The 12,903-nt window shown below is 38.2% G+C and overlaps 1 protein-coding gene across 6 annotated transcripts in view; it reads left to right on the forward strand.

The window, feature by feature from the left end:
- Positions 1-12,903, forward strand: part of GBF1 (golgi brefeldin A resistant guanine nucleotide exchange factor 1) — a 177,689-nt gene that overhangs the window by 137,045 nt on the left and 27,741 nt on the right. For all 6 annotated transcript variants that reach the window (XM_063434333.1, XM_063434328.1, XM_063434330.1 and 3 more), the window contains 6 exons: positions 2,759-2,841; positions 4,739-4,975; positions 6,698-6,791; positions 8,389-8,565; positions 9,316-9,380; positions 12,731-12,854. In XM_063434333.1, coding sequence (XP_063290403.1) covers positions 2,759-2,841; positions 4,739-4,975; positions 6,698-6,791; positions 8,389-8,565; positions 9,316-9,380; positions 12,731-12,854 — 780 coding nt within the window. The remainder of the gene's footprint in view (positions 1-2,758; positions 2,842-4,738; positions 4,976-6,697; positions 6,792-8,388; positions 8,566-9,315; positions 9,381-12,730; positions 12,855-12,903) is intronic.

Here is a 12,903-nt window from a genome sequence, read left to right on the forward strand (position 1 = left end):
GTCTCTAAAACAAGTCATTGAGGAGCCAACTCGTAAGGAGGCCATACTAGATTTAGTGTTAACAAATGGAGATTTGGTATCAGATATTACTGTAGGTGAAAGTTTAGGATCCAGTGATCATCAGTCAGTGTGTTTTAATATAAGAACAGGGACTGAGTCACACCACACAAAAACAAAAGTCTTAGACTTTAGAAAAACAGATTTTTCTAAAATTAGACTGTGTAAAGGAGTCATTATCAAATTGGAGCAATGTAAATGGAGTCCAAGAGAAATGGGATTATTTAAAAGTTACACTGCTGAAGGCAACAGAAAATTGCATTAGGCTTGTCAGTAAAAGCAAAAAATTTAAGAAACCACTGTGGTACTCCGCAAAGTAAAAAACAAAAAGTTAGCACTTAGTAAATATAAAAAAAAAACCAGAGTGAGGAAGAAAGAATGATCTAGATTAGAAGATTAGGCAGAAAGAGGCTAAGCAAGTTATAAGAGCTTCCAAATCACACACAGAAGAGAAAATAGCACAGTCCGTAAAAAAGGGACAAATCATTTTTTAGATACATAAATGAGAAAAGGAAAGTAAAACAAGGATTAGTTTGATTAAAAACAAAAAAAGGAAGGTATATAGAAGAGGATAAAGGTCTAGCTGATTGCCTCAATTAATATTTTTGTTCAGTATTTACAGATGAAAATGAAGGAAAAGGGGAAATTAGTAATTTGTTACATGTGAGTTTACAGAGGAAGGCGTTCTATTTCAACTGTCAAAAGTAAAGACAAATAAGTCAATGGGACCTGATGGAATACACCCAAAGCTATTAAAAGAGCTTAGTGGTGTACTAGCAAAACCATTAACAGATTTATTTAACCAATCATTGTTAACAGGAGTAGTCCCAGAAGATTGGAAGTTAGCGAATGTTGTGCCCATTCACAATAAAGGTAATAGGGAGGAGTCGGGCAACTATAGGCCAGTAAGCCTTACTTCAGTAGTGGGAAAAGTGGTGGAAACCATGTTAAAGGATAGGATTGTTGAACATCTAAAAACACATGGATTTCAAGATCAGAGACAACATGGGTTTACTTCAGGAAGATCATGCCAAACTAATCTTATTGATTTTTTTTATTGGGTAACTAAAATTATAGATCAGGGTGGTGCAGTAGACATTGCTTACCTAGATTTCAGTAAGGCTTTTGACACTGTTGCACATAGAAGGCTTATCAATAAACTGCAATCTTTGAGTTTGGATTCCAATATTGTTGAATGGGTAAGGCAGTGGCTGAGTGACAGGCAACAGAGGGTTGTAGTCAATGGAGTATATTCGAAGCATAGGCTTGCCACCAGTGGTGTACCTCAGGGATCTGTACTTAGACCCATTCTCTTTAATGTTTTTATTAGTGATATTGCAGAAGGCCTTGATGGTAAGGCATGCCTTTTTGCTGACGATACTAAGATATGTACCAGGGTTAATGTTTCAGGAGGGATAAGCCAAATGGCAAATGATTTAGGTAAACTAGAAAAATGGTCAGATTGTGGCAACTGACATTTAATGTGGATAAGTGCAAGATAATGCATCTTAGATGTAAAAACCCAAGGGCAGAGTACAGAATATTTGACAGAGTCCTAACCGCAGCATCTGAGGAAAGGGATTTAGGGGTGATTATTTCCGACGACTTAAAGGTAGGCAGAAATGCTAGCAGAATGCTTGGTTGTATAGGGAGAGGTATTAGCAGTAGAAAGAGGGAAGTGCTAATACCATTGTACAGAACACTGGTGAGACCTCACTTGGAGTACTGTACACAGTACTGGAGACCATATCTTCAGAAGGATATTGATACCTTAGAGAGAGTTCAAAGAAGGCCTACTAAACTGGTTCATGGATTGCAGGATAAAACTTACCAGGAAAGGTTAAAGGATCTTAACATGTATAGCTTGGAGGAAAGATGAGACAGGGGGGATATGATAGAAACATTTAAATACATAAAGGGAATCAACACAGTAAAGGAGGAGACTATATTTAAAAGAAGAAAAACTACCACAACAAGAGGACATAGTCTTAAATTAGAGGGACAAAGGTTTAAAAATAATATCAGGAAGTATTAATTTACTGAGAGGGTAGTGGATGCATGGAATAGCCTTCCAGCTGAAGTGGTAGAGGTTAAAACTATAAAAGAGTTTAACCCCTTAAGGACCAAACTTCTGGAATAAAAGGGAATCATGACGTGTCACACACGTCATGTGTCCTTAAGGGGTTAAGCATGCGTGGGATAGGCATAAGGCTATCCTAGCTATAAGATAAGGCCAGGGACTAATGAAAGTATTTAGAAAATTGGGCAGGCTAGATGGGCCGAATGGTTATTATCTGCCATCACATTCTATGTTTACACTTTAAGCTTTCTCTGCACTCATTCTTCCCAAATACATGTGTTTAAATCATTCAAATTGAGAATTATATGCTGCTTTACTTTCTAAAAAGAAAATATGATCCATATTAAATAAGAATATAATTTGTAATTGTAAGCTGTGCTAACAGTCAAAAAGGTAAAATGCAGTAATCATGTTACTGTATTAACATTACTAGATGTCATCTTTTGTCAAGGCCAGGAGAGATTTTATCTAAAAATCATGAATGTTCAATGAAATTAGGCATTTTGGTCATTGTGCATTATTTTCTTGGTGGCCAAAATGTCTACAATACAATTGTTGCAATATCTTATATTGAATTGAATCTTTTTTTTTTTTTTTTTTCTTCCCATTGCATTTGTGCAGGAATTCAGAAAAAACCTTAAAGGTGTAAATGGCGGTAAAGACTTTGACCAGGACATGTTGGAAGATATTTATCATGCAGTAAAGTGAGTTTGTAGAGCAACACCTTAACCAGTGATGCCTTCCTTGGCACTTCAAATGTTTTTGAACTAAACTTCCCACTATGCTCAGCCATTCTTTACCCATTCAATAGTTCAGACAGCTTGTGAAGGTTAACTGTTACTGATCTAAACCAACTGGGGTGACTTCTTTGTTAATTGTTTAATGGTAAAGAGGAGTTTCCTTTTGAAAGAATGTGCCTCAGAGCTATCTGTTTAATTTCCACCCCAGACATTACAGAAGTTATCTTTTATTTTTACAGGTGTATTTTGCCAGGGACTCTAATCCAGTCCTTTTAACGATAAGGTCTAAAAACAAAGTATTTCGGGGCATGGCCTTTTTTTGGTATAGTTCTAAAAATGTGCAGGGGAAATTCAAAACATACAAAGCATTCTACCGTCTGTTTCCGTGAAAGGTGACGTTCTGGAGTATGTTTGAGAAGCTTCTTTGTAATAGTCTTCTGTTACTAAAGAAGGGTGGTACTATGGAAATTGGCACAATGCTGAATCTGGGTTTTCAGCTCACCGTTTACTTTAATATTTATTAATCTGTTTGTTTCTCTTTTAATTTGGATTCCATGGTCCACACAAGCAGTCGATCAAATTTCCCTCACCACTGTTCTGTCGTCACTGGACCCTATCTAGATGCTAAGAAACCGTGCTGCCCTTAATGCTCACAGCTGTTTATAGGCAAGCAGAGCTTAAGAAATGCTCAGAAATCCAGTCTGCACGATAAATCCAACACCAGTGACTTCAAAGCCCAGGGGATTACACCACTCAGAAGACAGGATGTGATCTCTGGCACTCCTCTGCTTATATTTCTTCTTTTCATGCTAGCAGACTTAGAGGCCAGTCTTGGAATGTATTGGGTGATGAACAAAAGTCTGCACTTTAGCAACCCTGGCCTTAGCAAGACCCTTAGATTCTTCGAGAAGTGTTAAGGTGAAGGGGGAATTAGATGACTGCTTGCTTCTTCTATTTGACAAACAAGCCACTTACTGTTAATTAGCAACTCTCTTACAGGAAATGTTCACACTGATGTACAGTTCACAAAGGAACTGTACTTACTCACTGATTGGCCTGTATCTGCTTTTTTTTTTCTTCCTCAAGGCATTAAATGGATGTTGTATATTTATTTACATACTTTAAGCAATATGACACATAAACTTAGGAGGAAGCCACGAGATTGGACATTTTTTTTAATGTTTCATATTTGTTTATCATTTACACAAGTAATGTAAATGAGAAGGGGTGGGTAAAGGTGTAAGGTGAGGTCTAAAATACGAATATAGAAGCACAAAATAATGTATTTTTTCAGCCCTTCCAGTTGTGGCTCCAAATGCATTTGAGCATTCATTTTACCGTGCTACATACTTGCCCATGTCCTCTAAGCACTCTCGCGTATTATGCAGAGATTGTACCATGACAGCCTGGCATCGCATGTAAAATAAAAATATTCGAAATGGACCAAAACACCTTTTCGAACATATTGTAAATTTTGTTTTGTCTAGGCTTCACATCTGTTTTCCAAAATCTTGAAGTACCAGTAAAAACTTCAGTTTCTAAAGCTTATATTTCCTTGATATTCTGACAAGTGTTGTACCAGTGTTTGAACAAATCTTACCAGGATTCTATTCAGGCTAATACCTCAAATGCATTGGGGCCAAATATAATTGCTATAGTGCTTTGATTAATTCACTACTGTACTTGCTTAATACGAACATAGCCTTTTTATTTGTATTCTATTTTTTAAAACCAAAAGAAAATAAATTTTCAAGTGTTGTGACGCGGAATAACCTAGGTTATCACCTCTACAATATACCCCTTAATTTAAATGGTTCTCACTATTTTGCTTTACTAAGCATGTTTTTTTCTCTCTTCCCAGAAATGATGAGATTGTAATGCCAGAGGAGCAAACCGGCATTGTGAAGGAAAATTACATGTGGAGTGTATTATTGCACAGGGGTGCCACTCCAGAGGGTATCTTCTTGCATGTGGCCCAAGGAAGCTATGACCATGATCTATTCACAATGACATGGGGACCAACTATTGCAGCTTTGTCATATGTTTTTGACAAAAGCATGGATGAAACCATCATTCAGAAAGCTATATCTGGTTTCAGGTAAATGAAGCATTTCACATCTGAAAATGGGTTAGTGAGCCCACCATCCCTTGCTTATTCCTCTTTTTGGCATTAAGGCCCCTATAGATTTATATGTATAAGTTCTTAACTTTTTTTATTTATTTTTTTGATGGGACACAGGGACACACATTATGTTTGTGCGATTAGCTTTATGACCTATTGATGACTTTGATTGAATCTCCACTATGTTGTAACTTCTAAAACAAAATGGTAGGCGTTGAAATATGTCCTGACTGATATGTTTCTGCCCCCATCAGTGAGGATTTAATATAAATGCCTGAAACTCCAACCCAGGAGTTAAGAAACGCTAGCGTAATATAGAACACCAATTTATAAAAAAGGATTTCAATTGCAGCCTAGTGTGTGGATTCTCCTAAACCATCTGGCAAATATTTCAGCTGTTTCCCTCTGTTTTATGTGTTTGCTGCACAATAAATGACCAATGCAAAAAAATATTTCTTGTTAGTACTAGGACTACACAGAACTATACCCGCTCATGCTTCCCTGTAGCAAACGAAAAGATAGTGTAATAACAGATTTCTTCTCTTGCCCATGTTTCATAATCCTTAACTGAAATCAAGATGAAGATAAAATCAAATCTGCTAGTCTATTAGTAAAAGGCACACTCCCTAAAGCACTTCAGTATGTTGACGTGCTTTATTTGTGAAAAGCATGTCCTGTTACTTCCTGGTTGCTTAGCTCAACGGAGCTATACTCAAAAGCAGTCAATTGCTCAGATTACGTGACTTTTCATTTACTTTAATTGGGAAGTCTGTGATTGGAGTTAGAAGTGGAGGGTTTGAGAAGGCTTCAGACAAGAGATCTGCAGGTTTTGATTGGAGTATGTATACTGAACAGTGTTTTTTTTTTTTTTTTTTAATTCTCATATTTAGGCAATGGGGTGTCTGTAACTGGTAATACTGCAAACTAACGGTCCCATATATACTATTCTTAATGCAGAGAAAAAAAAAGTGAACCTCAAATGTACACTTTAGAAGTGAACTAAAATGAAAATAAAAGCCATATCTCCTCAATTGTCTAATCCAATTTGCACCTGAGGTAGAGAAGGAAAATGCAATCTGCTTAATAGAGAGGCCATGTTATAGAAGCATAGATTTATCCTGTCTTTTCTGTTTTTTTGTGTGTCATATAAGTGTATTTGTATGTATATAGATGTGTGTTCCCCTCCCTCAACTTATTGAATTCTCACAATTTACAGAACTGCTTTATTGAATTTCATTTTAGGAAATGTCATGTTTTGTCATAATATATGGCATGTTATAGATTTATGTATCTTGTAGGTTTATACTTTGAGAGACATATACTTTTACATTCACAATAAAGTTATTTTCTTGCATTGCAAATTAACAATTTAGTTGATCGGGCTCCTATTTATGTCCCTACATGTACAACTATATGTTGTTACCTTTAGAGTATCTCTGAAACACTGTATCCTTCAATCAATTTTTACGTAGTCACTTGCTATTTTATCGCTGCTGGAGTTCTTTATGCTTATTACTGGAGCAATCACGCACCTATATCTTTGATGTTTTATATATTCAGTAGTACGCTCGAACTTGTTGTGACGCAGACGCCTTGTTTATACATATACATATACATTATAGTGATATATATATATTTTTTTTTTTTTCCAATTCAGTTTCACATTACGTTTTTATCTTTTTTCTATCGACATTTTAGGAAATGTGCAATGATCTCTGCTCACTACGGACTAAGCGATGTTTTCGACAATCTTATTATTTCTTTGTGCAAGTTTACAACTCTTAGCAGCGAGGTAAGCTTTCTGTTGCTGCTCTGTATTGTTTAATTTACCCTTTCAAGCTGCATATATGTAATACTACCTTTAAACATGCAGTGTGCATGTTGCTTTGGGTGCTACTTATCACAGTATATTATTCCATATAATACTATTAAAATAAAGAGACTGTCTCTAATGTTCCAATTTGCTGGTTTAAGAATGGTTAGGTGGGTAATTGTTTTAATGTTGCTGTCATTTTAACCTTATGAGTAGGGCAGACTTCTTACACAACTGGAAAGCAGAGAACCTCTAGCTGCTATTGGAAAAGGCTTCATTGCAGGCTGTGCATGCTAGGAGTTAGTCCAACATGAGCCAGAGGTGTCTAAAATTTAGTTGACCTGTCAAAGCGTTTTTGTTTTTTTGTTTTTATCTTGGAAGTTACTTGTGGGGTATTCCTGCCAAACCCAAATGTTCCTAAAGGCACTTGTTGCTTCCCACGCTTACATGAGCAGACATGTGAGGTGTTCAGAACATGCTCTGCAATATTAAGTGCCTTTTTTCTTGGTATCTTCGTCAACGTTCCAAACAATTGAGCAGCTGAGCGTGAAATCCATATCAAATAAGAGGTCAGCCTTGGCAGGTTTATTAGTCTCGGTGCTTCGATTGTAACTGATGTGAGCACTAGATTTACATAGGATAAAAGTGCAGTTGGTGTCCAAGACTGACTCTTAATGCCAGTAATACAATCCAGCAGGGATTAGTGAACACCTGATCATCCTACAGTGATCTGACTGTGATTCATTACTGAATCTCCAGAACACTAAACCCAATGTACTAATGAGTCTGTGAAAAACAAATGAAAGAAGTGGCTAGAACAGAACACTTTATAGACAAAGTTGAATGTGGTAGATTGTAGATTTGTGAATTTAATTTAAATCAAGTCTGTTTAAATCACAATTTAAGTCACTATTGGTAAGACTTGATTGCAGTCATGATTTGCAAATGTAAAGGATCGTTCTTGTTTCTTGTTATAATCTTTAGTGTTTGCTATCAGATGAAGATTTCATATGTAGAATAATAACTTTTCTGATTAGTTTGACAGTTACATCAGAATTGTTTTTGTTCTATATAATTATAAATACATAGATAATGATAAATTATTGAAGGTGAACTGTTTCCAGTTTAATCATTTCATCACTCAAATGTTTTGGAGAATGACAATTGGATGTGTGTTAATAAAATGTGAATGTTATCTCTTCAGTTCAATTGACTTAGATAAAATTAATTTACCAAATAATGGAAATATTGCATGAATATACAGCATCAGGATGCATAACGAATGCTCAATAACTTTTGGACTATAAAGCATCTTAAACAGAAATATATTTTTAAAAGTTTCCCTCCAAACCCATTTCATTAAAATTAATCTGTTCATAAGTTTTGTTTTTTTTCTTTTGAATTCATTGACTTTGCAGCTATTTACTATTGATGACTGTCTTTCGAAGACCACCCAATGTCCACGATTTATTTTCTAAATAGTGATGTAATAACTTTTATTTATTTTGTACTAAACAATTGTTGCACTGCTGTGTGCATTTCAACAATGTTTTTATGTATTTACATCTTATGTAAGGCTGCAGAGAACCTTCCTACTGTTTTTGGAAGTAACCCAAAAGCCCAGATTGCTGCAAAGACTGTGTTTCACCTTGCGCATCGCCATGGAGACATTTTACGGGAGGGCTGGAAAAACATTATGGACTCCATGCTACAGCTCTTCCGCGCTGAACTGCTGCCCAAGGCTATGGTAGAGGTGAGAGGCGGTGCTCTAGATGTTGTAAAGTGAGCAAGGGTTAGCAGTGTACAGGTGGGTTAGTTCAGCTTGCCACACCAGTGTTTGTAATACAAAAACACCACTGATAGACACGTGTTAATGATACTAATAAAGTAATGATACGAATATGCACCATAAAAATGTGCAATAAGTTGTTATACCCGCCTTTAGTGACTCTTTAACCATCTGACTTCCTATTGGATGAGTTTGCATATACTTTCCATCAATGTCTTGTTTCCACTGGGATTTTGTTTTCAAATAGATTTTTTGTTGAATTATGCATTGCTAATTATTACCATATTAACCTTAATAAAAAAAAAAACTGCAAGAACTTTTTCTGCCTTTTCTGGGATCGTCTGTGTACACATGGGGGCTCTTACCTTTAATAGAGTCAGATCTGTAAGTTATGTCTATCAATTTACAGGCCTGCAGAGTTACTCACTGGTAAACAAATAGATTTTCTTTCATCATTTTTTTGTTTTAAACATTGAATCATATTTAGCAAAAATAAGAAAAATGTGAAAAGTGGAAGTTTGGGGATATTGTCAAAGTTTCTATCGGTGTGGATAAGCGTTGCTAGATCAAAGACACAATTACCAGTGTCCTTATTGCACTTGGAGCTCTGCACCATACTTTGACAATATAATGGGTTCTCTTTATTTGTTACAGTTGTTAGATTGCTAGTATATCAATAATTCATTATTGTAACCACACCTTTTTTTCCCTCAGGTTGAAGACTATGTAGACCCCAATGGAAAGATCTCACTTCAGCGGGAAGAAATTCCTGCCAACCGGTATGTAGTTATTTTTCACAATTTGAAAAAATATATTTATTTTACAAAGTTTTTTTGTTTTTTAAACATATGGAATCTGCTTTTGTTTTAAATATGTTTATTAAAGCCGCACTAGAGCGTGGGCAGGCATGTTATGAATCGGTAAAAGTTACATAAGGGTGCCTGCGCAGAGGCATATAAGTCAGAACAAACGAGTAGTATAGTAAACTGGTTATACATAAATTTGCGAGATTTAAGACATCAAGGGCATTCCATCGGCATATTAACGCATTATGCAGGCTGTTTAGTCGTCCGAGCCATACCCATGTCTAACCATGTGTGTGATGGCGCTTTCCGCATGGGTTGTCCCATACTTAGTCAAATAAACATGCATTTAAGTAAATTAAGTGTACATAAACTTTACAAAATCTAAATTTAGATTAGGTATATCAAGGGCATATTCATCAGGCTTATTAACGCACTATGCAAGCTTTTTAGTCATCTGAGCCATATTCCTGTCTAACCCTAAGCATATGTTGTCCGTTGACTGGTGCGTGCGAGTGCTGCGTGTGTGCTGGATACGAGGGTGCCTTGTGTTAGCTGTTCGAGCCATTATCCCATGGCCGTTGGTGTATGCCTTTGGTCTGTGTCAGCAGGCTGTATGCAAAGGTTTTGTGGTCGCTGGCTTGTGTCTGTGTTTTATGTTAGGTAGGATGCGTGAGTACTGAGACTTTGGAACGTATAATGCAGTATTAAAACATTACATCTACCTTGCTTATATATAACCAAATAGGACATTGTACACTGTATATTGTGTGTTATTACCAGTATGGACAGTTCAGAAAAGAGACTCAACCGTTATTTAACTTCAAATAGTGCCTGGAAGTGCGCTTGATTAAAAAAAAATAATAATAATAAAGAATCCTTCATATGCAGGATTTTCAAAAAGATGAGCATAGGTAAGCAAACAAATTATATATATCTATTGCACAAGGGCTTCCACGTTTAAAAAGAAGTGGCATGTTTAGCTCATATAGAGCAAACTTAATATAACGATGTAATCATTAATCCCTATGGGTATTATAGCATAAACTATGAATTCCTGTAGCTTTTCAAGCTAACTTAATAAGGACCAATGAGTATCAACTAATCAAAGCAAGGAAAAACAAAAATTACATGAAGAACTGCTTCTCAATCCCATTATCATGAAACAGTCCCTTTATCCTTATCTGTCCTTCGTTGTTTTATTTATTCTTTGCTTGGGACAGTGCTCAGACGAGGTTAGTAATAATAATTAAGTCTCTCCGCTGGAGGTGGCATAGCAGTGCCTGGCAAGATAAGGTGTAATTGTGCAGGCTGCTCCCTACCGTGGCCTCTGGTTTGCTTATGCCAAGTGTGCTTCTATGTGTCCAGTCAGTCGGTCATTGCAAGGTCTCTCTAGCACCTCCGGTGCATCTGTCCCACTCTTTTCCCCTCCAGGCCTGCTCCGGCCGTGCAACCGGGAACACTGCGGTGCTGTGGGCACTCAGGGATGTCGGCGGTCCAACAGACTCCCACCGCCGAAAAGTCCTCGGCCGCTTATCCCCTGCACCTCCCCAACTCCTGCAGTACCCAGTCGGAGCTCCAGCCCCATGGTGCCTCACCCTTCTCCGGTCTCATGCATGTCGCCAGCGCTCGCTTTCCCGGTCACTGGTCCGCCGGGGGTCCAGCTCACCCCAACGACACAGGGCTCACAAAGTCAGGGGCATCCTTCCCTGGACCACCACCAAATCCTGGGGTAAGGGCCGGCTCCACGCCGACTGTTCTGCCGCCTGGAGGGGTCCATCCACGGGATCCGCCACACCGAAGGCCCAGGCGACCCCGCGTAACTCCCTGCATCTGGCACATTCGGCGGCCATCTTGGCCCTTCATGAGGAAGGATTCCTCATTATATGGGCCCTTCACCTCCAGGCTCCGGAGATTCGACTTGTGGGCCGGGATCACCCCCGCCGGCCCGAGGGGGGGGGGAGCGGGGCCGGGTCCCCCTCTCTCCCTCTGTCATGCTGTCTCTCACCTCCTGTCATCTCCACATGTGCGTATGCCCCGTGGGCTCGTCTTGCAAGTCATGCGGATAACTCTGTCGTGATCCAGCTGAGGCTCATGCGGTGTGCTCCCGTTCCACCTCTCACTCAATGCCCATGTCTGTCTCGGGTCCAGGTGGGCTTTTAAAGCATTATTACTTTATATTCATGCGGCCCATTGCCGGAGCTAGCTCTGATGGCTGCCGCTCAGCTCGGCGGCCCGGCCCCGCCCCGCCCCCGGAATCTGCTTTTGTATATTTGTGCAGTTATGTGAAACATAAAGGTTTTTTCACTAAACATAAACATTTAGTGAATTAAAAACAGAAATTCAAAATTTAGGCTTAAAGTGCAGAGTTGTAACTAGTGGAGTTAAATTATTTTTCTATAACTGCTCTTTTGGCCTAGATTTTGGATTTCAGTTTTCAGTTTACAAGTTCATGGTTCAGAGAATGAAACCCATAGTGACACACATCTGTAGTGGAAGCAAGATGCTCCTACTCAGGTAGAGGTTAGACTTTTGAATCAAGTGTATGCTACACTGTTGAGTGTTTTATGTATGTTTAAGATCATTATTTGGGTATTTATGGTCTTTGACAAACATCATTATGGTCCAGATGTTGCCAGGTCCATCTGTAATGTAGGAAAAGAGGATAACTTTGGAATATGCCTTTTGGTGTGAAGTTGACCTGCTATCGGATTGTTATGATTTGTTCTGTGGTGGAAAGTGAAGCAGTAACGCTTAAAGGGCCATTTCCCTTCCAAAATCCCCAAAAATAGAAAGCACTGTTAAATACATATACCCCAACGAAAACATGCACACATTTACTTATGCATTTTTTAAATTGTTGGCATATTTAAAAAAACAAACAAAAAAAAAGCTTGCAAATGGTGCAGATTTCTTGTCTGCAGCGTTTGGCAGCTCTCCACTTCTAACTCAGCCCAGACTTGCTGTGACTGCCCGATCACAGACTTCACGATTCAGGTCAATGAGAAGTCTTTGACAAGGCAGATACTCTGGGCAATTGCTGTCTCTTGAGTTAAGCTCCACTGAGCAAAGCAAATCAGGAAGTAACAGGATGGACTGGTTGTCTTGATTAACAGCCAGGGTGTGTAAAAAGGTTAATTTATAAAAGTGTACATTTTAATTGAAATTTGCACTTTCTGTAAAATGAAAAAAAGACGCAGTCTTCACATGTAAAGCATTTCAGCAAGCTAAAATGTTTTAGAGGTCTAAAATGTCCCTTTAAATGTTTGAGGATTTTGGACAAACACCCTGGAAACCATGTGGCTCAATATGTTGTCTTTTCTCAGTGGGGAGTCTACTGTTCTGAGTTTTGTCAATTGGCTTACTCTCAGCGGAACAGAACAGTCAAGTCTAAGAGGGCCATCTACAGAGAATCAAGAGGCAAAGAAAATGGCTTTGGAATGTATAAAGGTAAGAGAACGCTCTCTATTTCCATACATTTCTGATGGCTTTTTGGGAT

Source organism: Pelobates fuscus, chromosome 10 (assembly GCF_036172605.1).
Source record: "Pelobates fuscus isolate aPelFus1 chromosome 10, aPelFus1.pri, whole genome shotgun sequence".
In the NCBI taxonomy this organism is placed as follows: Eukaryota; Metazoa; Chordata; class Amphibia; order Anura; family Pelobatidae; genus Pelobates; species Pelobates fuscus.